This window comes from Diplotaxodon limnothrissa, linkage group LG15 (genome assembly GCF_057381915.1).
Source record: "Diplotaxodon limnothrissa isolate DT_005_m linkage group LG15, D_limnothrissa_male_GT1.1, whole genome shotgun sequence".
Taxonomy (NCBI): Eukaryota; Metazoa; Chordata; class Actinopteri; order Cichliformes; family Cichlidae; genus Diplotaxodon; species Diplotaxodon limnothrissa.
Window position 1 is genome coordinate 20,237,938 of NC_140610.1, and position 27,164 is coordinate 20,265,101.

At 37.9% G+C, this 27,164-nt stretch overlaps 1 protein-coding gene across 1 annotated transcript in view; it reads left to right on the top strand.

The window, feature by feature from the left end:
• tbc1d32 (TBC1 domain family, member 32) overlaps nucleotides 1–27,164 on the top strand; it is a 96,924-nt gene that overhangs the window by 16,479 nt on the left and 53,281 nt on the right. Inside the window, exons 17-26 of the mRNA XM_085372728.1 lie at nucleotides 2,751–2,830; nucleotides 3,305–3,443; nucleotides 4,818–4,905; nucleotides 6,713–6,831; nucleotides 8,215–8,334; nucleotides 8,594–8,682; nucleotides 19,874–19,996; nucleotides 21,601–21,709; nucleotides 24,734–24,833; nucleotides 24,921–25,046. Of these exons, the coding sequence (XP_085228854.1) occupies nucleotides 2,751–2,830; nucleotides 3,305–3,443; nucleotides 4,818–4,905; nucleotides 6,713–6,831; nucleotides 8,215–8,334; nucleotides 8,594–8,682; nucleotides 19,874–19,996; nucleotides 21,601–21,709; nucleotides 24,734–24,833; nucleotides 24,921–25,046 (1,093 nt within the window). The remainder of the gene's footprint in view (nucleotides 1–2,750; nucleotides 2,831–3,304; nucleotides 3,444–4,817; nucleotides 4,906–6,712; nucleotides 6,832–8,214; nucleotides 8,335–8,593; nucleotides 8,683–19,873; nucleotides 19,997–21,600; nucleotides 21,710–24,733; nucleotides 24,834–24,920; nucleotides 25,047–27,164) is intronic.

Sequence of the window (27,164 nt, forward strand, 5' to 3'; positions counted from 1 at the left end):
TCAGGCAGGTGGCTGGGCTTGTCTTGGGGAGAGGGATGATGGTTGTGGTCTTGAAGCATGTGAGGACAGTGTTCTGGTTGAGGGAGAGGTAAGAACCTCCGCCAGCTCATTGGCACATGCTTAAAGGGCCCGTCCCGGGATGTTGTCTGGTCCTGCTGCCTTACGGGGGTCGATCCTCCTCGGGGTTTTGTGCACCTGGTCTATTGAGACCACTGACGGGGGTGGGGGTTGGGTGGTCTGGGGGTTCTGGCAGGTCCTGGTGATCTGGGGGGTCTAGAGGGTCTGGGAGGTCTTGAAGCGGGTGTAGAATGTATTGAGATCATCCAGCAGACCGCCTACAGAGCTGATGGTGCTGGTGCTGGTGGTGGCCCTATACTCTGTGATGTGCTGCAGGCGTTGCTACATCAGGACTTGCCATCCAGCTTCTCTCTGTACTGCCTCTTAGCCACTGTGATGGCTTTCCTCAGTCCATACTTCGCAGCTTTGTACTCCATCTCATTTCCTGATCTAAATGCGAGAGACCGAGTACGCAGCATGTGCCATACCCGACTGTTGATCCAGATCTATATATTATTATAGAATAATATATGTAAGATTACAGTAGTGGATGCTCATATTATGGGCAACCAGTCAGAAGAATGTAGGATTAAAAGGAGGATGAATAGCTCTGTAGAGCTGTAGGGGTGCACCAAGGCCCAGTATAAGACAAATGAGGATTAATTTGAACTTTGAATCATGTGAAACTTTTCTGCCCAAACACAAAACCATGTGTGCTTGGAAATAAACCAAACTCTACACCAGCTTTTCTTTAATAAATCTTGCTTTGGTAAAGGGAACAGTTTATAAACACAGTGCAGTGGGGTTTTTTGGATCACAAATAATACAGCAGTGCTTTACTGTATGGAAAGTGCACTCAAGAATTTCACATCCTGCTGTTTTGCTGACTTGAAACAGTTTAAAGAAATCCATTTTATTTCATCAAACATGTTTTTTTTTATTATTATTATCTCTTTTATAAGAGAGACTTGACCCAGGTAGCAGATAAGCTACATATCATAAATGCAACACATAAAACATTATACAAATACCCACAACAAAAAACAGTAGTGTTGTATAAGGAAACCAATCACGTCTTCACCACAATGATACTGCCCTCAAAGTTAACAATAGATGTCGATTTTTTTCATTTCCAAGATGTGATTTAAGAAAATGCTGTTTTCCCAGATATGTTACTTTTAGAGTATAACTGTAAATATAACAAATCCAGGAGACATTTGCTTGACTAACTGAGCCATGACTGGATAAGAGATGATGGCCCAACTCAGTTTCTGAATCTTTTATCTAAATATGTAAAGGAGGGGTGTCTGTATGTAATGATCAGATCCCTGGCTAGAATATTTATGCTGTATTTCATTTACTTGATGAATGCCACGTTCTCGCTTTATTCAGTCAACACAGCTTGAAAAGCACCATCATTTCATGCAAATGGTGGGAATTAACTAACCTTTGTAATGTGCTTCATTTAGTTCTTGGAATGGTGTTTCTGACTCGACACAGCATCAGTTATCTTTAATCTGCAGTTTGTGTTTCAAAGCTAAACCAGAAAATATGCAAACAAAAATGAAGCTCTGCTGCAGTTCATTTACAGGGGCGTCATAGAGAAGGTTTCAGTGGCGCTGTTAGCATCCCTGGGTTTTTGTCCTAGTATGTTGAGTTTTTGGTTGCTTTGTGTATTTTCCGGGTTTTTCTTTATGTATTGATAGTCTAGAGTTTTGTTACCTAATTCTGCTCTGTGCTTTGCTTGTATTCTACTTCAGTTTTGCCCCCTTGTCTCCTGTCCTAGACTCACCTCCGTAAAGCCCCTGTAAATCAGTATAATCTCCATCGAATTTCCCAGAGGAACCCACCCGAGGGATTAATAAAGTTCTATCTTATCTTATCTTATCTTATCTTATCTTATCTGTTTGGTTACTTTTCTGACTCTGTGTCAGTTTGTGTTTCTGTGTTCCTTTGTTTGTCTAGTTTCTGTGTCCTGTCTCCCCAGTCTGTCACATCTCATATGTAACCAGTAAATGATCGAATCCAATTAAGTCTGAGTTTCTGTTTTTTCTATTTTGGTTCCCGAGCTCCAGCAGTAAAGCTGTCTGAGTTGAATTCGTGTCTCCATGTCTGCATTTTTGATCCAGAAGCTATCAGCCACACCTTGACGCATAACAGGCAATCCTTCTGTCAAGCTGCCCAGTGACTGGTAGTGCCTCAGTAGCTGTGAAAGCAGTTCCGCCCCACAACCTACCTGTTTATTTTCAAAACATCTGGTATAAAAATTAACGTGTATGAGACATTGTTTTATTACTTTATTACTGTCACAAAATGGATCGTGTTCCTTTGAAAGTCTCAAACGCATGCCCATATTTGTTCAATGGAGAAACAAAATGCAGGTTTAATCCTGACTGACAGTGGGATCAGCTGATGCTCCATGTTTACTCACCTTCTTGTTTCATGTTAAGCAAATGAGATCCTGGTGTTTAGAGCACTTTTTCAGTCTGTCAAGAACCAAGTAAACAAATGAACACATTCTGTGGGATTTTGGATTGCTTAATTATTTATTTATTCGTTCTAATTTAAGGATGTAAATGTGGTCTAATATTTCAGGTGATCCTCATGTTCACAAACTCAATTTAATATAGAGTAATTAAAGTATGATTAAAGTATATTGTGTAATAATACTTTTTTTAAAACTTTATTTCTAGACCAGCTCGCTGTCAGAAAGGGTTCAGACTCCAGTACCTGGAGCTGGCGCTGGATCATCTACCCAAGAGCTGCAGAACATGTGAGGCCGCACATCGTAAAATCCAACTTTAAATAATTTTACAAAATGTCTATATTTATTACAGCAATGAATGAGGACACCATCCAGTAAAATACAAGAGTATTGGAGTTCAGCGGTATTTAATCATGTCTTTTTTTCAGTGTATCTTCAACAAGAAGCAATCTAAATAAAATACTATAGGACACCATGTAAAATCGAATTGTAATACAATAAAGTGACTCTATAAAATGAAATTGCCCCAAGAGTTTAATAAAGCAATATGAAACAAACTAAAAATGGATAACTAAAAGTAGAATAAAAACAACATACACAGAAAATGTCAGATGATATTAAATGGCTCACAGTAAAGTACAGTGGTATCTAAAAAAATGTCTTTATGTGTAAGGAATTGACTCCTAGTGATTTTAATATTGTGTTTCTTGCAGTGGGAGGACAAAGCACCATCATTTTTCTGTCTTTCTTGTTTGTGAACAGGCTCATTTGGGAGGAGACATTATTGGACAGTCTGTTGAATTTTGGTGCCACTCCAAAAGGCCTTCTGCTGCTCCAGCAGACAGGAGCCATTAATGAATGTGTCTCCTACATGTTCTCTCGCTTTACCAAAAAACTTCAGGTAATAATGTACTTAACTGTTCGTAGTTAATTTGTGGTAATTGTCCTGCTTGTGTTTCCATCATACTAATTATGTACAGTAGTGTATCTCCAGTTTGCGCGCATTTTGATTGTGTTAAGCTTGAGGTTTCCTGAGCCAAATGCTCTGTAGCAGCACTCTGCTGCACATTAACACAACTACAGTATATAAGAGTAGCCACGTGGATGCTGCCAAATTCAAATGTAGTCACTGAGAGGCCAAAGTGTAGCAGTGACGAGATCAAGTGGGCTGTTGGGGAGTGGCATTATGAATTGATTTGCTCCATGAGATTCAAATTCCTCCAATCAAAACGGTGCCAGCAATGCAACGTCAGATTTAAAATAGCATTCTTTAAAAATTGCACGTGGTCACAAAACGAGTCATTGGGTTATAAAGGCACTGTTAGTAGTTTGAGGTTATCGTCCTGCTTTCATCAGGGTGGGTTTTCATGTCCTGATAAGCACTGCTCATGACATAGTTACATTAATGTTTTATTGCATTTTATGGAAATCCTTTGGCAGCCCTTATTGATCCTATCAAAGTGCCAAAGTAATTTCATGCCTCTCAGAATCTTCCGGGTCATGCTGACTTGAGTTAGAGAGATACAAAATGAATAATCACTGATGAGACAAAAAAAGAGAAAAGAGTGATTATTGGAGTGCGTACAAATATTTGTGCAGAAACTATGGATGCACATTGTATTAAGGATTTATGTTGTATTATTCCCTATGCAGCAGGCATAATCTTTGTCAGATTTATTCATTCTGCTGGCTCATGTCATCAATATCATAATTCATTCTTCACAAGATGTGGTAATTTGTTGATCCTGCTCCTCCTTAAGGCCACAATCATAATTCCCGAGGACTCCTTAGTATTCACAGCACCCTGCTCGACACTGAAACACACTTTCTAAGATTCAAATTGTAAACACACATACACTCAGGCTTGCTGCAAACCTTAGCTGATCCCCTGTGGGCTTAATTTACTGCCATTGTTTACGCACTATTGTAATTGCTTCTCTAGTTTAGCATTTCAGTTTAATTATGGCATGTAATTATATTTTGTCTATTTTTAGTTGTGGCATTGTGTTGTAATTAATGAACGGCCTGCACACTCCAAAATCAATTTACAATTTGATTTCTCCACAGCATGTTTAGCTACATTATGTTGTGCCTTTCCAGAATCCTAGATTTACTTACACATCTCCCTTTATCATACATTAGCACTACATTTGACCTAAACCTTTTCCATCCTTTTTCCAAACACTCATTCATTTTTTACCTGAAGAGCAAAAACTACAATAGTGAAAGGCTGAAAGATTTCTAGGGGTATGAGATTTCTGTGTGTTTTCTGTAGGTGAGCAGCTGCGAGAAGTTTGGCTACGGGGTGATGGTGACACAGGTGGCAGCAACTGCTCCGGGAGTTGTGGCTCTGCACAGTTCAGGTATTAATGCAGTTACTTGGACACAACAAACACTTGTCAGCTGTGATGCTCAAGGCTTATATTATAAGTTGTTGTTTTTGTGTTGTCGGTATAAAGGAGACTTCAGGCAGCTTAGGGAGAAATGTATTTGTCAAACTGTTTTTGTCTGGGTAAGAAAGAGTAAGAAGAGGCGTTTTCTTTTTTTCTTTTTGTTTTGGAAGGATTAAGATGGTGTGTGATGTGAGCATCATTCAGGCAAGAGAAAATGTGATTTTGTTGTCAGCAACACATTTACAAGTAGCATGGTGAATCATAGATAAATGGATTCACATATCAGTTGTATACTGATACTAGGTGTATCCATATGCAAAAGGCTCCAGGAAATACCGTACTCTTGTCAAAAGAGGCCAAAAAATGAAGCCAGTGAACAAATATTTTAATCCTGCATTCTTTCTATGGGCCAGAAGGGGCGACTCAACTGGTTATGGAAAAACAAAGTCTGATTTCTTATCAGCCCTTCGCATATAACAGCACCGCTGCGCTCTGAAACCTATTCTCTCTAATGACTTTAGCCACGCAAGAACAGTTCCCTGCTGTGTTGAGCAGCGCTGGCTGTGGAGCACTCATGTGTTCCATGATGTGACATACGTTTGTGCCATCGATAAAAAGGCTGACTGACAGAAAGAAGGATGACCTCAAAAAGTGATATAGTCCAGGCAGAGCTTACAAATTATGGGCCGTTTGCTAAGCTTTCTATGTGAGAGAGCCATTCTGTAAGAAAAAGACTCTACTGCTGACTTGATCTATGACCACTGAAAAACAGTTTATGATTTCCATCACTATTCAATCATTAAATTTTTTTGTAACATTACCTTTTTGTAGATAATGTTAACCTTCCAGTCAAAAACAATACTTTAAGGAAGGCCTGCAGTGTCATTTAGAAGTCTACATTCACCCCCAGCTTGTCACCAAGACCCAAAGCATCTGCTTGAGGTTTCAGAACTGGACTTCGCTAATCAATGGGTGCTGTTAGGGGGCTATGTCCTTGTTTTATATACAATACAGTACATTCCCTGGGTTATACAGCACTGATATGCAAAGATTAATTGTATATCTGTAACTCTAGAACTGCAGTACTTGCAGTTTTCATAGTTTAAATTTGTCATTGTACTCTGTTTGCATATTCTTCTTCTAAGTATAAAATCCCTTTTGTTATATTTGTCTTGTTAATTTAACTGAAATACACTGAAAATTGCTCACAAATTAATGTTTATGTGTCAATACAAATGCAGCTTTTGTTGCTGGGAGCTTCCCGTGATGCACTGACTATTTCTTCTTCCATGATACTAATGTTATGTCTTTACTTCATCATTTATGTACTGTAGTGTATCCCCAGTTTTCCAGTGAGGGCTGCATACATTTTGGTTGCATTAATGTTGTTATCCAGCCGTTACGTGCAAGCTTGAGGTCGCTGAGTCCAATGTTCTTTAACAGCAGCACTCTGCTGCACATTTAAACAACTACAGTGGAAAAATATAGCCAATCAGAAGCTGCAAAAATGTAGTTACTGACAGGCCAAAGTGCAACAGAGAAGAGATCAAATGGGATCAAAGTGAGTGGCATTATAAATTTACTTCCTCCCTAAGATTCAAATCCTCCAATCAAAACGGTGCCAGCAATGCAACGGCAGATTTAAAATGCCATTCTTTAAAAGATCGCACACAATAACAAAGTCAGTCGTTTATTTATTAAAGCACTGTTAATAATTTTAGTTGCTGCGATTTAAAATAAATGTTGGTACAAAACATTTCTCCATGTTCTGTCTCAGGCTTTATACGGGCCCTGGTACTAGAGCTGTGGTCTGTTCTTGAGTGCAGCAGTGACGACGTCAGAGTGGTCCGTCCCAAACCAACTCCCATTGACCCCATAGATAGGAGCTGCCTTAAGGTATTGTGTGTGTGTGTGTGTGTGTGTGTGTGTGTGTGTGTGTGTGTGTGTGTGTGTGTGTGTGTGTGTGTGTGTGTGTGTGTGTGTGTGTGAGAGAGAGAGAGAGAGAGAGAGAGAGAGAAAGGGAGAAGGAGAAACTTCCTGGAGCCCAAAATGCCCCAATTTTTAGATATCTACATGATAGTACAGACACAGATTTCTTAGAAGTTTTGCTTTTCCATCATGTTTTTAGCTCACTGGTTACAAAGGTGTTTAAATTGATTAAAATTAAATTGATTCCAATTATTATTGACTCAGAATAGTGGTCCATGTGTTGCTGTGATACCAGCAGCCATGTAGAAAACTGACTTGTGAATATTCATATTTAAGAAACTGGCAATAGTGATTTTGTTAACAAGAAAGGCTTTTTTGCTCAGAACTGATTGGTTTATGGGTGTCTGGGAAAATAAGCCTTACTTTCATAAGACTGCATTTTTAGTTATGTTTTTGGCAGAATTTCTCTCAGGAAAGCTTCAACATTTCATTTGAAGCTCCAGTGTGCGCCTGTCTGTGTGTGTCTGATGCTTGGCCTCTGACAGCAGCCAAGTCATCTCTCTCAGAGAGACTAGCCAAGTGAATTCGGACAGCCAGTGATGTGTAAACTGTGTCCTGCCACAGGCGACTTTAAAGCCTGCCTTATCAGTGGGTTATACATATATGCTGAGCTCAAAGGAAAACTAAATATACACATACCAGTATTTTGGTGAATTAACTCGAGTCTTTGCTTTAATCTGTGCTAAGTACAGTAGGAGGTTTGGTAGTACATATGAAGATAAGGAAGTACACACATGCACAGAAACATCAGAAGACACATGAAAGTATAGAAATTTTTATTTTAGAAAAAAAAATCCATCGTATGTTGTTTTTTTCTTTACGTTTCTTTGAAGCTGTTTAATATAATCTAAGTTGTAGCTCGTTTGTGCAAATGACTGTTTTTTTTTCCTTTGATGCTTTTGATGATATGTTTTCCCTCTTCCACCAGACCCAGTGAAAAGCGCAGGGAGCTTTCCTGTAGTTTAATATTCTTCAGGCTGCAATAGGTTTCTGCTCAACCACTCTGCTCAGAATTGTGTATATATGTCATATTCAGTTTTGAGAGTGTGGTAAACCATGTTTTATCTTTGCAATCATAAATTCTTTTTACATTTTGTTTTTCTTTGAATACTACAGATAGTATTTGTCATATTATCTGTAGTGTTTGTAGTTGAATAGTGTTATATTGTTATTATGTGTTAGGATTTGATCAATCCATGACGTGCACAAATGCATTCACAGTGGTCTTTAAAAGCAAATCCATTTTTCTCTCTAACAGCTTCTGTATCTGTTTTACTTTCCTCTCTTCAGTCCTTCCTGTACTTGGTCAACCTCCTCTCTTCTTCCCAGTCGGTGTGGGAGTTGCTGGGCCGGCAGCCTTTGGCCAACAAAAGCGAATACACCCTGAGGGAGATGCCAACCTCCATACCTGTAAGCGTTTTTTTTTCTTCCTTTTTCCCCCACACACTGCAGTTCTTTTTTCATCCATCTGAGGGCATGTTTGCACTTTTTATTTGGCCTCCAAACACCACCCACACATTTGTTTTACTTCAAACGCATTCAAATAAACCCCCCTCACACTGAGACTGATATATGTTCTCCACCTTACACATTGTAAATTCCCACACTGTTTTCGTTTTGCACCCTAACTGCTGCATTCTTGTTCAAAGCCTCTCATTTTACTCCACAGGATTTGATTGACAGACTGATTGCCGTGAATTCGGATGTGAAGATTCATTCTCTCTTCCGCTACGAAGAGAGTCACACATTCGGCCTGAGGTGGGATTGATATTTTTTTTTTCATATTACTTAACATCAGTGGGGAAGCACACGATATCGGATTATCACCTGGTGACTGCACACACACTTCAGCCTCTGGCAATAGGAGACTGGCATGGTTCTTTATACTTTGATTACCCAGCATTGAAAGGCTGATGAAAGGATTTCTCTGGATAAGAGAGAAATAAGCTGGGCTGTGTGTGTGTGTCTGTGTGTGTGCTTGTGTATTTCTATGAGAGCAGTGTGAGAAGGGTGGTGAAGGAGTTGAAGAAATTTATATAAAACGAAAAGGTGTTTCAGATTTGATTTTAGTTTTAAGGTTCAAAGTAGAGATTGGCTTGCAGTAAAGGCTGAAGTTAATACTGAAATACTGAGCTGAGAGGATTTAATAATGCCAGAGAAAATCTGCATTTTGTATCTTATGGGCTAGGTGTGCATTACAACAAAGATGTGTTGTAAATGTGTGTGAGGAGAAATAAAGCAGTGTGTCTGAGCTAAAGAATGCTTTGGTCGTTACATACCCTGGTACATGCGTGTCTTTGCACAGTCCTCCGATGGCAGCTGTGCATCCCTTTTCCTTTTTAAAAGCTTTGTGAATCACAATAGCTTCAGCTTGTTTGGAGTTTCGCTGACTCACTCTGTCTGTGCCTGTCACTCAGCCCACTCCTGCTAACATCCTGAAGCAAACTGAAAGGAACAAGATGCTCTGTTCATTTACCACCTGGACTGATGGAGTAACTGACAAACTCTGTGCTCTTCAGTGGCTTGCTAAATTTGGTAAATATAGCCCTTTGCCTATAATCTGCCATGCTATTATTTAGTTACTAGAGTACTTGCTTTAAATCAGTGACTCTCAAACGTTTTCTCGTCTGACCTACTGCAGAAGCTAAAAAACTTCAAGGCTTTTAATCAGTGAGCCAAAAGAATACATGTAAATGGTAAATAGTCTGGTTCTTATATAGTCCTTTTCTACTCTACTCTACAACTCATTCACCCATTCACGCAAACAGTTCTATACTTTCTATGCATTGCAACTTGGAGTTAGTATCTCGCCCAAGAATATTTTTGCCTGCAAAGTGGAGCAGCCAGGGTTTGAACCATTAACCTTCCAATTAATAGATTAACTGCTCTCCCTCCTGCAATAAAGCCAGCCATGTAGTAATATGTGTAGTATTGAAGTTTAATTTAAGTAAAATAATATCCAGGATTATAGTTATTTAAGCTGCTTTCACTTCAAATTTCTGCTCTGCTCCACTTTTGGGGCCTCCCCCACAGTTTGAGAACCACTGCCTTAACCAAGCAACATCTGGAAAAATGTCCTATGTTATTTTGTGCGCCTAAAGAGAGCAAGCTCAGTGTTCTTTGAAGTTATGCTCATTAATTGTTAATTAATTGTAAATGTTTGCTTGAGAAATTTGGACAGTAAAAAAAAATCGATTCAATCATCAAAATAAAGTAAAGGCATCTTAGGTAGTAAAGGTTTAAAATATACACACACACACGCACACACAAACAATTGAACCCAGAAGGCTCATTACTAACACATCATCACCTACAATGTGACTGCTTCTGTTTTCATTCGATCTTCTGATTATCCTTTGCCTGAAGGGATATGACAGCGTGGTACATGAATTGTGCTTTATTGATCCCAGAGGGGAAAATTGCATCACTAAAGCAGCATTTACACAGGAGGACACTCCTCTGATTAATAAAAAAAAAGTGTATCAAAGACAGAAAAAAGTAAGAATAAGAAGCATAAAAAGTGGCAGATGAGCATAAAAAAAAAGTTTTATTATATTGTTAGGGCAAAATATATTTAATACAGATATAGTGCAGTATACACATTATTTATGTATAAAATACATGTGAAAATGTCAGCAAAAGCATGTGAGAGGCATTTGAGATAAACAGAATAAAACCATGTGTGAATAAGGGAGAGAGTGAGCTTTTGATAGTCATTATGTAAATGCAGTCTTTTTAGAATTTCCATTTAACAGAAGAATACATATATTATATAAAGTGTTTTCGAATGTCTTCTGGTCATGTCATTGCAATGGCTGATTTTCTTACATCATTAAGTTCTGATCAGTAAAGAAGCAGAAATGACAGCTCAAGTTTTATGTGATATCATGTAGTGTGGTTTGGTTAGATTTAACTGATAGTGGCTTAGCAGCAGTTAATCTACAGCTACGACTGCATGAGATCACAAACTGACACCTGTTTGCTTCAAAGCTGCTGGAAAAAAACATTTATCTCATTAAAATGGGTTTATATAGGATTTTTGTTAGTTACAGTAGTTTCATATTAATGGAGAGAAAGATGATATCAACAAAAAAATTTAAATAAAAATGTTATTATCATTGAGAGAAATCAATATTTGATCCCCAAGCAAAACATGATTTAGTACTTGGTGAAGATACCCTTGTTGGCAAGCACAGCAGTAAGATGTTTTCTTATATTTGGTCAACAGGTTTGCACACATCTCAGTAGGGATTTTGGCCCACTTCTCTTTACAGAAACTCTGTACCGGTAAATCCTTTAGGTTTCTTTGCCATTCCATGACCTTAATGACTTTGTTTTTGAACTCCTTTCTTGCCTTGGCGGTATATTTTGGGTCATTGTCATGCTTCAAGACCAATTAATGACCCATCTTCAGTGTTCAGGCTGGGAGAATGAGGTTCTCATCCATAATTTTTCAGTACATGGCCCAGCCAACTGGCTTCTCAATGCAGTGAAGTAGTTCTGTGCTCTTAACACAAAGCAGTCCTAAAGCATAATGTTTCCACCTCCGTGCTTGACTTTGGGGATGGTGTTCTTTGGGTCACAATCAGCATTTCTCTTTCAACTCCACGGATCGAGTTGATGCCAGAGAGCTCAATTATGTTTTCATCTGACTGCAGCACATCCTCCCAAGCCTTCTCTGAATCATTTAGATGTTCACTGACAAACTTAAGGCAGACCTGTACACATGCTTCCTTGATCAGGAGCACACAGTCAGTGTTGCAAGATTTCAATAGTGTATTACAAATGGAGCTACAGACCAAGAGTAATTTAAAGTTGATTTATGTTTTTTTCCATTTTCAAATAATCACACCAACAGTTGTCACCTTCTCACATGCTGTAGGTCTTGTAGCCCATTCCAGCCTTATACAGGCCTTGTCCCTGATGTTTTTTTGAGCCGCTCTTTGGTCTTGGTGGAGAGGTTGGCATGGAAGAAATTGATTCTGTCGAGTTAAGAAGCGAGTTAAGATCAGGAGTATCTGTGATTGATTGGTTGTAATTCATGTGCTACATGGCCACACAGCCAGTCTGGAGCCAGAATTTTGTCTGGGTTGTAGGGGATCAAACATATATCTAATTCAGTGACATGCTCAATCAATTTGTAACTTTGATGTAATGTGTTTTTTCTAGCTTTTTGTTGATATTCTGTTTTGATCTATTAAAATGAAACTACCATACAAATTATGTCATTCCTTTGTAGGTGAGCAAACGTACAAATTCATCAGAGGATTACATAAATACTCAGCTCAGGTGTGCTGGATGAATAAAATCACTGCAAACCATAATAAAAGGTTTAATTTATTTTGCTATTAGCAGATAATAAAAACACCTTCTGAAAATATTCCAATTTAATGATCCATGCATTTACAAATCATGTTCAAGCCCAGGCAGAAATATATCTTATTAAAGGGGTCCATAAAATAAACAAAAGCAAAATAGAACATATTTATGATAAAAAAAAAACATTTTTAAAAAAATATGTTTCTATATGTTCATATTAGACGTTCTCAAACCTTTAGTGTTTAGCATGGAGTTGATTACTTGCCCAATTACTGTGTGGTGGACAACAACGCCCCCTGCAGTGTAAAGATAATTAAGCTCTGCAGGCTATTCTGAAAAATAAAAAAACTAGTGACAAGAATGTCTGACATGTACATTAATTCACAACACGATTAATTAGCATATTATGCATGTTATGTATTGTTTATGCACTTGTGAATGTCCCTAAGTGTGTATTTCCCATTAGCTGCAGGCAGTTCGTCATAGCATTAAGTTATATAATTACTGGTTTTGCCACCTTTATCTTTTTTCTGTGACTCTTTACAAGGAAGCTATTAGATTCCCTCCAGATATCCAAGGCAAATTTCTTGTTAAAATTTTAATCCTTAAAAGCCTTTGTTGTCATGGCTGGATTATTAAAAAACAAGACTAACCCTCAGTCTAACATTCATACACGATGTGCACTGGTTGTGTTTTTAATAATGTAGCTGCAATAATAGAGTTTTTTCTTTTTTTCAAACCACACAGCAGACTTTATGGGTTCTTCATTGTGGATAGTATTAGCTTTTCTATGCATCAGGTGCACCTGATGGTGTTTTATCTGCTCCAGGTAGCTTTTCTTGCATAAATAGAGTTACAAAATACAGCAATAAAAAGTTATGGACGACTGTCTAAAGCTCAAACTAGACATTTAGATGTTTTGTTTTTTCAATTTTGAGACGCACAGTTTTATTTTTTTTCCTCTCAATTAAAGAAAAACAGACAACCGGGCAAACAACTGGCTGTCTGATTTAAAAAAAAAAAAAAAGTTAAATAGATATCCCGAAAGAACATTCACTTAATTTTGTTCTGAGCTCGTTATCAATAGCAGAGAGTGATTATCCTCAGCAGCACCTTTCGCCTTCTGCCTTGTATTCATGAGGTTTATTCATGAGTTTCTTGTCATGCAAACCTTATGTAAACCTTCAGATGAGAAATAGAAACTCTGCTTCACCTGAGGTCAAACGCAGACATATTACCACCTTGTGTGATTATGTGGCCACAGTCGATGAGAGTGTGAGGGGAGCCAGCCTCATTAATGTGCTCAGGTGTTGATATATCACGTATGCCACATAATGAATAATAGATAACACCTTCAGGTGGTTCTTCTATTTTTTTCCAGTCTCTTCTGGATATCCATTCACTTGAAAGGAACATATAAAAAGTTGTTTGAGTTTTGTTTAACATTATTATGAGATGTTGAGAAATGTGCTCATTGTGGTATATTTTATGGAGGTTCTCTATTTTTAGAAGCAGCATATTTGTTTCCTGGTATTTTCTGTTTACTGTGGTGTTCTTCTACTTTTTATATTGTCAACAAGTCTCTCAATACTTTTGAGCTTTAATACCCTGACTCAGTCCAAGCAAAGCAATATTTATACTGAACCCATAATTTTTCCTAAAAAGATATGATAATGTTACTGTGGAAATGTTAGAGAAATGTTATGTTTCACTGCTATTGTGAGCTTCAGGTGTACACGCTGAATAATTATAAAAACATTATAATATTTGGAATTGAGCAAAAATATGAAAACTTTTTATGGCCACTGTGCTGATAGAGTATTACAAACACGACAGAGTTTTTAGATAATATTAGTATAGAATATTTTGTTATATAATTTATAATAAATGTACACCCTTCTATTCTATATTAAAGTATAGAGTAATAGAGATATACTGACCTCCTTAAAGAAACTCTCAGAATCAAATCTTAGGAGCTTATTGGAACTATTACAGCTTATATTCTTGTGCGCTAACAGTTTTAAATCAGCCTCCAGGAGTACAACACAACTTTCGGTTCTTAATAGACTTCTATCACATTCAGTGCAGGTCTGATCACTGGCACTGCTGTCAAGCAAGCCAAAAGAAAGAAAGAAAGAAAGAAACCACAATTTCCACCCCTCTTGATCTTCACAAGCTAATGAGAGCTAAAATCCCCCAGCCCTTTCCCTTGTTGCTAAAAGCCTCTTTGTTGTCATGGCAACTGGCTCTCATCCCTCTGTTTTTTTTCTCTCTCTGTCTGAATTGTTTGGATGCCTTTATTCCAGTCTCTCCTATTCAAGGCTCTAAACATGCTGCTGTGGAGCTTCACACATTTCAACTGATGTGATTATATTTTAGTATTAGTGTGAATGTGATCTTAAAACTTAAAAAAAAAATGCCAGCAGTGAAAGAAACGGTTATTGGTGTCTTGTAAACTTGCATCACTGACTGTATATATACTTTGGGGACACCACAAAGCTGTTGCTGTCTTTACTGTATCTTGAAAGACTACTAAATAAAGACTGATACATGGGAATCAGAGGTGCAGATTCTCCTAATCACCATCATTTTTAGAATTAACATTATATTTTATTCAGTTTTAGTTTTTTAATTTATTATTAGTAGTTTATTGATTTAGTTAAAAAATCTCATTGAGATTAAAAATCTCATTTCCAAGAGAGACCTGGCGTCATGGCAGCAAAAGTCTAAAATACATGTACCACATAAGTACATAACAATTAAACAAATACAATATCCCGTACAAACATGTTAAAAATATACAAAAAACAATCAATTAAGAGCGACATTAAAAACAATCACACTGACTAAAATAATTATTTTCTCATCAGTTGACCCTATAAACTAATAAGGAACCTGCTTACTGAGTTCACAGACTCAGTGAGCATGGGGCATTTTCCTGTGGACTGCTATATAAACGCAGTTGTTTTTGCAACTTCCAGTTAGTGCTAAAACTTGCTTTCTTTCTATTGGCCTGCAGAGGGCGACTCCTACTGACTAAAAACAGTGTCAATCACTAGTTTGTTTTTGTAGTTTCCTATTAAATCCAAGCTGATCTTGATTTTGTAAATTATAATTCCATCCAACATCACGTGTCTCTTAGGGTGGGCTACCTTGCATTGCTTGCGACATCTGGGTTGCTATCAAACAGGAACCCACGAAAAGAATCGCTAACTGAGATAAATGACCCAAAATTATCTGTTTGGAAGCTGCAATAAGAACTGGTTCATTCCTAAGGAAGGCTGGTTGAGTGCTTCCTGTTATCACCACCTTTAGCAGAAAGGAATGAAAGGAAACCTGTCTCACAATTAATAGCAACACACAATCAGATCGTTCATGAAATAATATCATCAACATGGCCCACAAGTGACACAGATTATACAAATGTCACGTTTTCCATTTCTTGCCATAACCTGCTGATGTGTTTTGAATATTCAGGTAATGTTAAACTCAAAATGCTCTCTAAACCAACATTATGAGCTCTATTACTATACATACTATCATATATTACTATGTACTTCCCCATTAAAATGATCAAAGTGAATTGGTGGATCACTATAGCTCAGTTTGCATTAGTTAAACATGCTGCTTTTTAGCCTTTAAGATTTTCTTTAATTAGCCTTCACAGAGTCAGGAGTTATACTGGATGGTCTCTTCAGCATGAATGAAAAATAAGAGTGGACAGGATGAGAAACTAATCTCAATTTATCAAACCTTTCATTTCACTTTTAAGGTTATGTACTCCCTTATACTTTAAGATTTTAGCCTTGTTAATGAAGTGATATTTTTCACTTGTGGTTCTTTTTAAAAAGACCACCACGTTAGCAACTCATGTGACTTCTCCATTGACCTCAAGGATACAAGGATGGAGTTCTATAGCCATATTATTTCATGTACAGTCTATGGATAAATCCAAAGGAAAACCTTTTAGAGTGTTCTTACCAGAGTTTAAGAACATAAAGGAATAAGACATTTAATTGTTTTTGTACAGTTGGCATAAAAAGAGTCCTAAGGTGGAAAATGCAGTAGAGATTGCTTTGTTTTGTTTTAATGATGGATTAGCAGCTTATGTCATGTTGTTACTGTGACTCATTTGCGGTGCTAAGGGCCAAATGAAGCTGCTAACTGATATTTGCAGGTGTTCAGTCTGTGGGGCTTTCAGAGTGCGGCTCTAATATATGCAGCTCATTAACACGTGTTTTGACTTGTGGAGAATGGGTTAGATACTAATTTTCTCCCAACTTTTCACTGTATGCGCGCAGAAGTGGAAAACTTTGTTTCTGGGACGAGCTAGTTGTTGGTCTACACCAGTCTCTAAGTCTTGCTGGCCACATCTCAGGAGATTTTCTTTGTTTGCTGATTCTTTTGATTGAAAATGTATGAATTCGTTTAACATTTCATTTGGCAGCAGCATATAAATATTGATGTCTTAGATTGTTTGATTTCTCCCTCTGACTTCAAATGACAGAAGTCTCCCAAATAGCACACCCATAAAGTTGACCATTTGCATCTTACCTAATGCATGACTAATCGATCCGTAGGACGCTCATCAGTCATGCTGTCAGGCAGATTACTCCTGGCTTGCTGTAATTGGTTTATACATAAGTCTTGTGATGCATGTAGGTGTGTGGGCACATCATCAAGTAAGCAATCATCTGTCACAAGTGGGTGTTTTTACCGCTCGCATGTCTTTCAACATTAAATGAAGTGTGCCGCAGACGTGGTCACCATCAATGACAATAAGACTGAGGCGTGAGGTGAGATGAATTGCAGCGTTTGAAGTGAACAGATGTCTCGCTTCAAAAAGGGGCATAACAAGTCTGAAATAATGTGGAATAATCACATTTTGAGTGTGGCCATTAGCTTACTCTCCTGATCTTTTTTCTTTTAATTGCAAATTGCAATTAACACCAAATTACTAGTGCTGTCCCACTGCTTCACTTTGTGCCACTAAATAGCCATTTATACATTTCTGTCCTAATTACATGGTTTGGGTTCCTGTGAAGTTAACTATGCTGCTTTAATTGTGGCACGTGCCATTTAAACTGTTCAGTAATGTCATAGCGACCTCCATATAGTGGTTTGCAGGTTCACCTGACAAGTGAAAGATTCCCGGTTTGATCCTGGGAGGAGGCAGCAGTCCCTTTGGGGTTGTGTCAGGAAAAATCATCCAAATCAAACATGCAGAGCTACCTGCTGTGGCAACCCCTAGGGAATAAGTAAGAAGCTGACCACATGTTACGATTAACTAACACAACATAAATGCACTGTCATTATAAATGGCTGGCAAGGGCTTTGTTATGCCTTGTGTTTCCTTAGTTTTAAAGTTTAGAATTGATGTAGTTAACTTTTTCTTTTGTGCATCCTTAAGTTCACTCGCTTTACTCACTTTCCTTTAGAACTGCCTTAATTGTTCATGGCATAGATTCAGCAAGGTGATGGAAACATTCCTAAGGGTTTGGTCCATATTGACATGATAGCATCATGCAGTTTCTGCTCATCCATAATGCAAATGTAAACAGTTTAAACTTCTTCTATCTACATGCCTAAATGCAATGATTTGCTGCCTTGTCATTGGCTAATTATATGTGTACAGGCTCTACTTTAAGGTTATGGTTCCTGTGAAGTATCTACACTGCAGATGGTAGGGATGAAGTAACTAGATATATTTATTTTGCGGAAACACAAAATCTTCATGAGACGGTCTCCCTTAATGAATTTAAGATAAATTTGAATGACCTGGAGGCACTTTTAAGTTGATAGTCTCTGATGTTTCTCTATTTCACATGTTTTTCACTGTGTGGATATTGTTTGTATAACTGTTGTGTAACCACTGCTGAATGGCCTGCTGCCTAGCTTGGCCGGGACAAAAGAGACCGAAATGTCAAGAGTCATGTTTTCCTGATTAAATAAAGATTAAATAAGTAAAAAATACATTTTGTAGCATTAAATTTAGCTGCTGTCGATGACAGTTTATAAATGATTTATTAGAAAATATTTAGCAACCGCTGAAAAAAACTACTATATAAATAGTGCCTTGGATTGCTTTCTGTGATAGTAAACTGATGTTATTCATCCAGAAGCATGCAGTTAAAAAGACTAATGCGACACCTGGTCTTCAACACACTTCAAAGTGGAATATCAAGTAGACAAACTGAAAGTAGGTTTTGTCCTCCATTTACTTGTTTCAAACTGAGACGAGGTCACAAGGCCCAGTAGACTCTCAGCCTCTTGCTGTGCTGTTGTCTGAAAGAGTGAGTAGAGCTGTCAGTCACACAGGAGTCCAAGAAACTGTCCAGCTGCTAAAAAGGTGGCGTTTCTCACAAGTTCTACAACACTCAAGAGACTCAAGACTCAATATGTCGAGTAATGTCCACAGATACCTGTCGTCTCTGAGCACATAAACACACAAATGCATTTTCAAAATTGAAATGACATTTTGTGAAAAGTGAGAGCCAGACAATTTTAAAAGTCCTTTTTAAATGTTTGAAAATAATTTTGACATTTCTGTAATTTAGTGTTTTTTAATGGCTTATTTTATAAACCTGGTTCACTAAAAGCTCTAGCACTGAAGAAGAAATTCTGCAGTGCAGACTGGGATTATTAGCTAATTAAAACAGTTTCATAAAAACACACTGACATCGCTTTTCTTTTCTTGCATATCCTAAATTGCTGCAGAAAACATCAAAATGAAGGTCGGAGACCTTGTTATTTTATATATGATTAAGATCTTAAAGGGCACCCACTGTTGGCAGTGAAAACGGCATCCTCTCTGGCACTTCACCTCATTATACCGTGTTACGGTTTTTGGCATCCTCTGGCTTTCTGCCTGTTATACCTTGCTATCTTGTGAAGTCTCTTTGTAGTGTAGTCCTCTCAGTTGTGCCAGTATGCTTAAGCATTTCAGTTCACTACTCAGGTATAAAGCATGGAAAATCTCATTTTGAAAAAAACAATTAGCGGGAAATTTAATATGAGGGACCAATTTTGGCAGAATTACAGTAAACATTAACTAGATTGTTATGATTATTGGTGCGTATCCTTGATGTACATATGGGAAAACTCTAATATGCTCTTAAATCCAGTATAATGCAAAATCAGCTTTGGTACTGAAGGGATAAAGTGGTGAGGGAGTGAAATTTGGTATTGGTATTGTTTTTTTCTTATTTTCTCTACTGGTCATGAACCTTGGCCTCAAACACAGAGTTTTCTTTGGCTTCTGCTTCTTTACTTTCTCAAAAAGCTCCTTTGAGCAGCCTGTATGAGTCTGGCTTCATTACCAGCAACTGAAAATCAACCATGAAACCTTTCCTAAGGGTTGCTACTTAACAAAGCTTACAATTGGCTACAGCAAGCTGATGGGGGAAAAATTATGTTGGGCAACCTAGTACTTGCAGACATAAAAGGCCGGGGGAATTAGACAACAAAAAGAATAAATGGGGTCTTTGCCTGCACGATTTTACCCTGCTGTATAGTGTGGTAGAAATTACAGCTCGTTTTTCTCTGTGCTGCTGTTCTGCTACAATATCTCAGACTGCCAGGCCTCTCTGTATTTTGATGTCTCTGTTTTTGTTTGTGTGTGTTGCTGCAGACTACTTAACGTGCTCTGCTGTAATCTGGACTCCTTTCTGCTGTTGGAGAGCCAATATAACATCTGCTCCATGTTGCTGCAGAGTCAAATGCGGAACGTCACTGACCCAGACTCCAGTGAGGGGTATGAACTCATAAACACATGCTTAAAAATTTATGGCAAGTTATTTAAGAGTTTAGTCCATTAATATTTGAATGATAACACAATTTTTGTAATTTTGCTTTTGTACATCAACATCAACAATCAAGAAAGCCAATCATTTTCGGAGGCTCAGTTTACTCCACATTTAACTGAGAAGCAGCTTCAACCATGAGAGGTCTGTCCATTGTTATTCCAAGAAAAATTAAGCAAAATAAAGGCTCTTTAGTCAGGTAGCTGTTGACTTGAATCAATCACTCAAGTCAGTATGAGGTCCCGTGATGTGTTGATTCACATCACTGATTCACCATTGGGCTAGAAATCCAAAATGAATCTAACAGAGACAGAGCGAGTAAGAACTTTAGAATTGGAAAAATATACATATTGTTAAAATTAAGGAATTCATATTTGAAGGTTTTTTGTTTCTCTGTGAATCACTTCGATATGACAGAACACTTTTGAAATTAATCAGTGCTCAGGATGAGAAATTGTTTGTTTGCCTTGTGACAAATAAAATAAAATAAAGCAGAAAGAAAGGGAAAAGGCCCTTTCCGAGAGTTTATATTCAAGAGCCCTTTTCTGTTGTTCATTTCTGGCAGAGTCATTGCTGTTGGTTTGAATGGGAATGGCCCTGAAATGCCAGCTCGCATGGCATGTCTGAGTGCTAGCTTCCATCTCCTGATCTCTTTTCCTCTCTTTTTCTCATTGTTATTATGAGCGTACTATTTCTTTTCTATCTCATTCTCATCCCTTTCCTTCTTCTCCATTCAGTGTCATCTAAACGTAACACATTTTTGGCATTTCATGACTGACTTTTTCTGTTGTAGCTCTTTTGCCCGTCTCTTTATTCATATTTTGCTTCTGACCTTTTCAGTATGAATAACACCAGGATTTATCAATCATTTTCTTTTACTACACTTCTTTTAGCCACGAGGGTGTATATATATATTTTTTCTCGTGCTTAAAAATGTATGCAAATTCCCTTTTGTGCCAAGCAGGCACCCAAAAAGAGCACCATATAAGAGAACAGTCCTTTTTATTACTCATTTCAAGTCCAAATTGCTGCAGCTGTTAGAACTATCCAGCATGGCTGACACCCTTCGATCCTGAAGTGCCTTTATAATTGGAATATTCTCTGATCTAATCGGAATTTGTAACTTGAAAACCCTGCTATCTTTTCTAACTTGCCTCACAGCAGTGTACAGTTTAAGTTATTGAGAGGCTTCAAACTCTGTGTAAAGTACTTCACAGGACTTAAAAACACATAGAGTGACTTCCAGTGTGGTTCCATTTTCATTTGAAGGGCAATCTTGCCTTGGAATGTTATTGGCAGTAATTGCACATGCCATGTGGGCATAATTGGCCAAAAGTTCCTTTTATATTTATATATGTTTTCTCTTTAAGTCATAACTAGAAATACCTATGATATACAAACTACTGAAGATGCATGACATCAAGGCTGATTTCCATGCTCATTGCTGAGCTCTTCTTTAACCTTCCTTTAAAGAGGGTTTGCTAAACGTCCGGAAACTTAACTTGATTTAATAAATGTCAGTAAAATAACCTCCAGTCTTCTCTGTTCTTCTCAGGACTATCATCATAGACAGTCTGTCAGTGGAGAGGAACCATGTGCTGGTTCGTGTTAGTGTCGTTGGAGGACCATCTGAGAGGAGGCTCCCTCCTCGAGACTTGCAAGAGGTGAGCTTTCCTTTGAATTGCATGGAATTAGTCATACCTTTCTACATGCTGATTTGACTGTTGCTGCCACTTAAAATTGGTTTTTTGTTTTGTTTTTTGTTTTGTACAAAACTGGCCCACTGGCCCTGGCTAACCCTTCTCACCAGTTTTTTGTAGTCAGCTTCTGATTGCAGAGTGAAGTCAACAGGAAAAAAAGTTACAGTGGATTCAGGGAAAGAGAGGACCTACTGGGCCAGTAACACTGCTGTTGTTTTTTTATTGTTTCATAGGATCATCTTGTCCTTTTTTTTGTTTCACAGCCAGTAAACAAGGACACCGCAGGACTCAAATACACAACCTGCAGCTAGGAGGTTACAGTTCAAAAAAGGCACACTTTAGTGGGCAACAAAGGTTTAAGTACACAGCAGATCAGACAGGGGAAAAACAGAGACAGGACCCAGGGAGAGCAGGCACAGTAACACTAAATGGCCCGGCAGCTTTGAGTATAAAAAACCATACGAATAATAACAAAGGGACAACATAAGCTGAGACTTGACTTGTTTTTATTTTTCCCTTCACCATTCCTCAAACTCAGTATTCCCTCTGGTCACAATCCGTGCAAAAACCCATCCCTCCACTTCTGTTCTGCACTTCTGCTACTCACAGTTTATTACAGATGAAGTGTCCTACTGATTACCATCAGAGCTTCAGTTGTTTGAAGCCTGCAGGTTTATTTGCTTATTTACTCAGCATATTTTGGGATAGAAATAAATTATTTAGGTGTTGTTTATGCAGAACTGAAAACAGGAACTAATTTATGCTGAGGTCAAGGAGAGGATATGAAATATAATTTGGAAGAGGGGGAAGGTGTAAATTGTTTCCGTCGTGTTTCACAGGTCTCTCTTATGCCCTTCCCCTGTTACTTGTAGAGAATATAAGAAATAGAAAGCTGTTAAATAAGTTCTTAATTTGTGTGAAGTCTTCAAAACGAATAAAACAAGTTTTTTAGAGGCATGAAATTAAGTGATTCACTGTAAGTGGTACAAGTCTACTCCAAATGTTTAGAGCTGAGCCGTATATATTTTGTGTTCTGCTTCTTTAATGTAACAGCAGAGCTAGACGTGTTATGTTGGGATCAGGCCTAAAAACATACTGGCAGCAAAGTTACTTTATAAAATGAGCAGAGAGGTTTACAGTCAGACATCAGTATAAAAGCAAAACACTGAGCACAAAAGCCTCTCTGCAACTTTACTCAGCTGTGCACACATGCAGAGATCTGCAACATCAAACATCAACTATTTTCTTTTGTATCTAGTATCGTATTACATAGCATAACGTTACATTCATTAAAATGCAATGTAATTTAGGATTTTAAAGAAACTGTTTAATGCTGTGAGTCAAATTCCCCAAAAATCCCAAAAAAGCAATAACGAACAAACGAAAAATACAGTTGTATTGTGACAGCCCTCTGCCCTGCCTGCTGTGTGTGTCCATCTGTATTGTTTTGCTTGTTCCTTTAGTTTGAGTTAATTAGCACAACTGGGAGCACCCGGTCAGTCTCCTTGGGGCATTTAAAAGCTGGCTTTTGCTCTCTGTCCATCCACCCAGCACCGTGCTATCTTTTTGGTTGGCTTTAGTCTGATTATTTTAGGTTATACACTCACAACACCACACACCTACCATCCAAACACTCATCCATCTGTTGACACACTGATAAAACTTATAAAGTTAACTGTGATTGTTTATTTTTGGTTGATAAATTGTGCAGTTTTTAATGTGCCTCTCCCATTACTTATCATGGCTCATGAGCCGAACCATGACAGACACTCTGAGGAACCCTGTCTTATACTTTTTAAGAAAGTGACTAGAGGTGCACTCAAATTGAATGTCCATGAATTTAATTAAACCCAGCTTGGTAGTTTTTGTGTAACCTTGCTGGCCAGCAAACAGGATTGAAAACTTACCTCTCCATCAGCTTCCTAATAATGTAAGGACACAGAAATTTAAAGGCTCGCTTTGTTACCTACAGTAACAGCAAGGTCATGTGGGGCTTGTCTCTATGCCTTCAAGTGCTCCTGTTTCCTGTCATATCCCCCCCCAAAACAAACAAACAAACAAACAAACAAACAAACAAACAAAAAATGTCATTTAGCACTTCAGGTTTGGCTGTAGCGGCAACTGTGATCCTGAATAGTTGTCTGTCTCTGTAATTGACTAGCCTGCCAATAGTGTAACAATATCATGCTGCTCACATATTCATTACAAGTTCTCAAGCTGCATACAGATTGTGTGCCATTCCAATTTTTTCCAACATCTTCAGACAAGCACATCATTGAGTGGTAGACTCAAATACCAACAGGGATTATCATGAGTGTAGGGCACAGACAATTGGATAAAGAGGCCTGCTTTCTAAACTTCATTAACATTTAGAGCATATTATTTTGGCAAGTCACATGCTGAGTTATGACCCAAAAGTTATGGTTCTTCAGAAATAAGTAATGAGAAAAATAATGAATGCGGCACTAAATGGCAGTGGGTTATACAAATAAAGAAATAAATGAAGGAGGAAAAGAGGGGGGAAAAAACAAAGAGGGGGCGAAATAAGTGATGGCACATAAATATAAACAACCATTTTATGAAATGCTACCAGCTCAGAGCAAAACAATTGCTCAGTAATGAATTCATCAACACTGTTTAACTGCACTACGCTATTCATAATTTTCCGTGTTTCAGAAATACTGTCACCATACATTATCATCAGAAAGATAAAGTATATTCCATTGAATTACAAACAAATGCTAGCAGCCCTGCATAATAATGTGTCAAAAATTCAGAAATACAGCCATAAAATAGTCAGAGTAAGACAAAGAGAATAAATGGAAATAACGTGACTCATGCAAGTCTGAAAAGGACTTGCAGTGCTAATCACCACATCTTAATATGTTTTTGTTATCATGACATTGTAACCGTGTGGATTTAAGCGTAACGTATTAAACATTGTAATAAGTGGGCATCAGGTTTTTTTTTTTAATCTGCTTGCTCTAGGGAGAAGGAGAACATCCTTACCCCTGGCCCTGGTTTTCATGCTATCCCGTACCTCGCTGCTACACTTTGGATCCACCAGACATCCTACATACCTCACCGGGTAGGAGGAACATTGATGAACTCACTAATAATATCTTAGTGTTATTGTGATTTTTTTTTTCACCTCTAGTCCTTTGTCTGTCTTCAGACTCCGAGATCAGTGCGTTTCTGTCTTCATGGAAAGATCCAAAGAATGACGGAAGCTGGGTGGAAGCCTGCCGAACGTTGTACTGTAAAGTCATGGCGTCAAAACCCAACGTGTTAACTGGAAAGGGTAAGCTGCTGGCTCTCTGGGTTTCTGTTTCTCCCACATCTAGTTAAACGCATCACATTTCTAATACACTACATTGCCCCCTGTGTTGATTGTAGAAGAGATGCTCTTGCAGCAGTTGAAAAAAGTGCAAATTATCTTTTTACGCTAAAAATGTTTCTCTTAAAGTGTGAGAGAATTTTTTATTTTTAAAAAGTATAGAAAAGCTAACTGAAGGGTCATGAAGAGTACTTCACAAACTGTGCTGGGTATGACTGAGCATTACTTCTTGAGGATTGATGATAATGTATTTCACGCTATTTCATTCAAACAACAGTACCAGAAAGGAGACTAACTTGTGGATTTTAGAAAGAAATGGCTAGTGGTAAGAGTCACACCAATTAGAACATGTAACAGCTACCGATTTCAGAAATACCTGTGAAGAAGCTCGTCGAATTAATGTCTTTTTTGAACTATTTTGTACCTACAGCTTAATTCACCTTCAGTGTATCTGCACCATTTGCTTTAGCTATTTTTCTTTGCCTCCAGGAATGTGGAGAATGATGACAGATCTCAGTATAATTTCTGTGTAAATTTGGCTGCCACATCAGATTTGCAATTTAAAGAATCTTTTTAAAACAAATGACTGTTGTTGTTTCTTAGTTTCTCCTTAAGGAATATTATTTGACCAAAAAGATGAAAAATGCAGGGTTTAAATTAAAGGAGTCAAACAGTAAGACAAAGGCATATATTAACACTGTGCACCCCATGGAGGATTTCTCTTTTTGTTTGAGAGCACCAGAGTACACAAGGAAGAAAAGAGTGTGAAATGCTGGTGGAGTGGATGGTTTGATTGTGAGTGTTTTGTGGATCAGGGATGAGGGGACACATTTAAATTGTAGATGGGAATACCAATGAGCTTACTGGCTGAAAAAGTTAACTTTAAGTTTGTTCTCAGTGGTTCAACTGTAAGGATGTAAAAAATAGACAAAAGCAGAAAAAAACTGCTCAGCAATGCTTCGGTACCGAAGAAGAAGGTTGGAGAAGCAGGTAACTGTGTGTCTCTGTTAGCAGACAATGCTTCTAAGTGTCACTGGTATGTCTACGATTTCAGTATTTGAGATGTTAAGATGGAGAAAGTAAGACACAGAATACTAGGGGAGAAAGACTTTCTCCCCTTTCTCTGCTGTTACTGACGAGTGCAAGAATGCGCGTGTTTTCCCCGTGTTTTAAGCCAAGAGTAGTTGTAATTTATCGTTTGTAGTGAGAAATGGAGTACATAGCCCTGTGGGAGTGAGAATAATGGTGGGTGACAGTGAATTGTCAACTTTAACTGCTTGTGCTCTGCTGGAGAGGAAGTTATGGACCCAGCGGTGCTGCAGTTAGTTGATTACTTAATGGCATGGATTGATGGTAGGAGTAAAGTTTATGTATGCATAATCACATTCAAATAAGCTCTATTGGCTTTCACATAAGCCATGTTGTCACAAATATTTATGTTTCGTTAATGCCAAGGATAGTTTGGGCAAGAACATTTTAAGCCTCCTGAAAGGCTTCATAGATAAATCGAATTCAACTAAGACTAAAGAAGTGACTAGATTTGGTGTTTGCTGTTTTATAGTAACATATTTGCTTGACTGACAGAGTGATTAAGTGACTGTAAATAACACAAGTAATTAGTAACACCACCAAGAGACCACCATCCTGATCTAAGGAATTATTTAAATAAAATAAAAGTGTTATCCTCTTTCCACTGTTCTGCATCTGTGTGATGCAGTTATTCTGAATTCAGTAGCTATATAAATGGGAGAGCTAAAACTAATTTCACTGGTCACTGGGACATGACTAAAGCTCCATGTATAGAATCAAGAGTCAAATCTAATAACAAAAATACTTCAAAGGTTTGGTGACTTTGCCCAAAATAAGGTTTAAAGGGACTTTTTCCCTGTAGATTGTGCTTGTACATGTTTATAGCTTCATTATCAGAGTATTTTTGGAGCAGGGACAGGACAGCATCTTTAGTGTTTAAGAATTCTTCTATAGTCGTTTTTTTTTAAGGATTCTTTGACTCTATATAATAAAAAACACCTTTATTTAACTATCTCCCTCGGATTGATATTAGAGGTCTTGTCACATGATGTC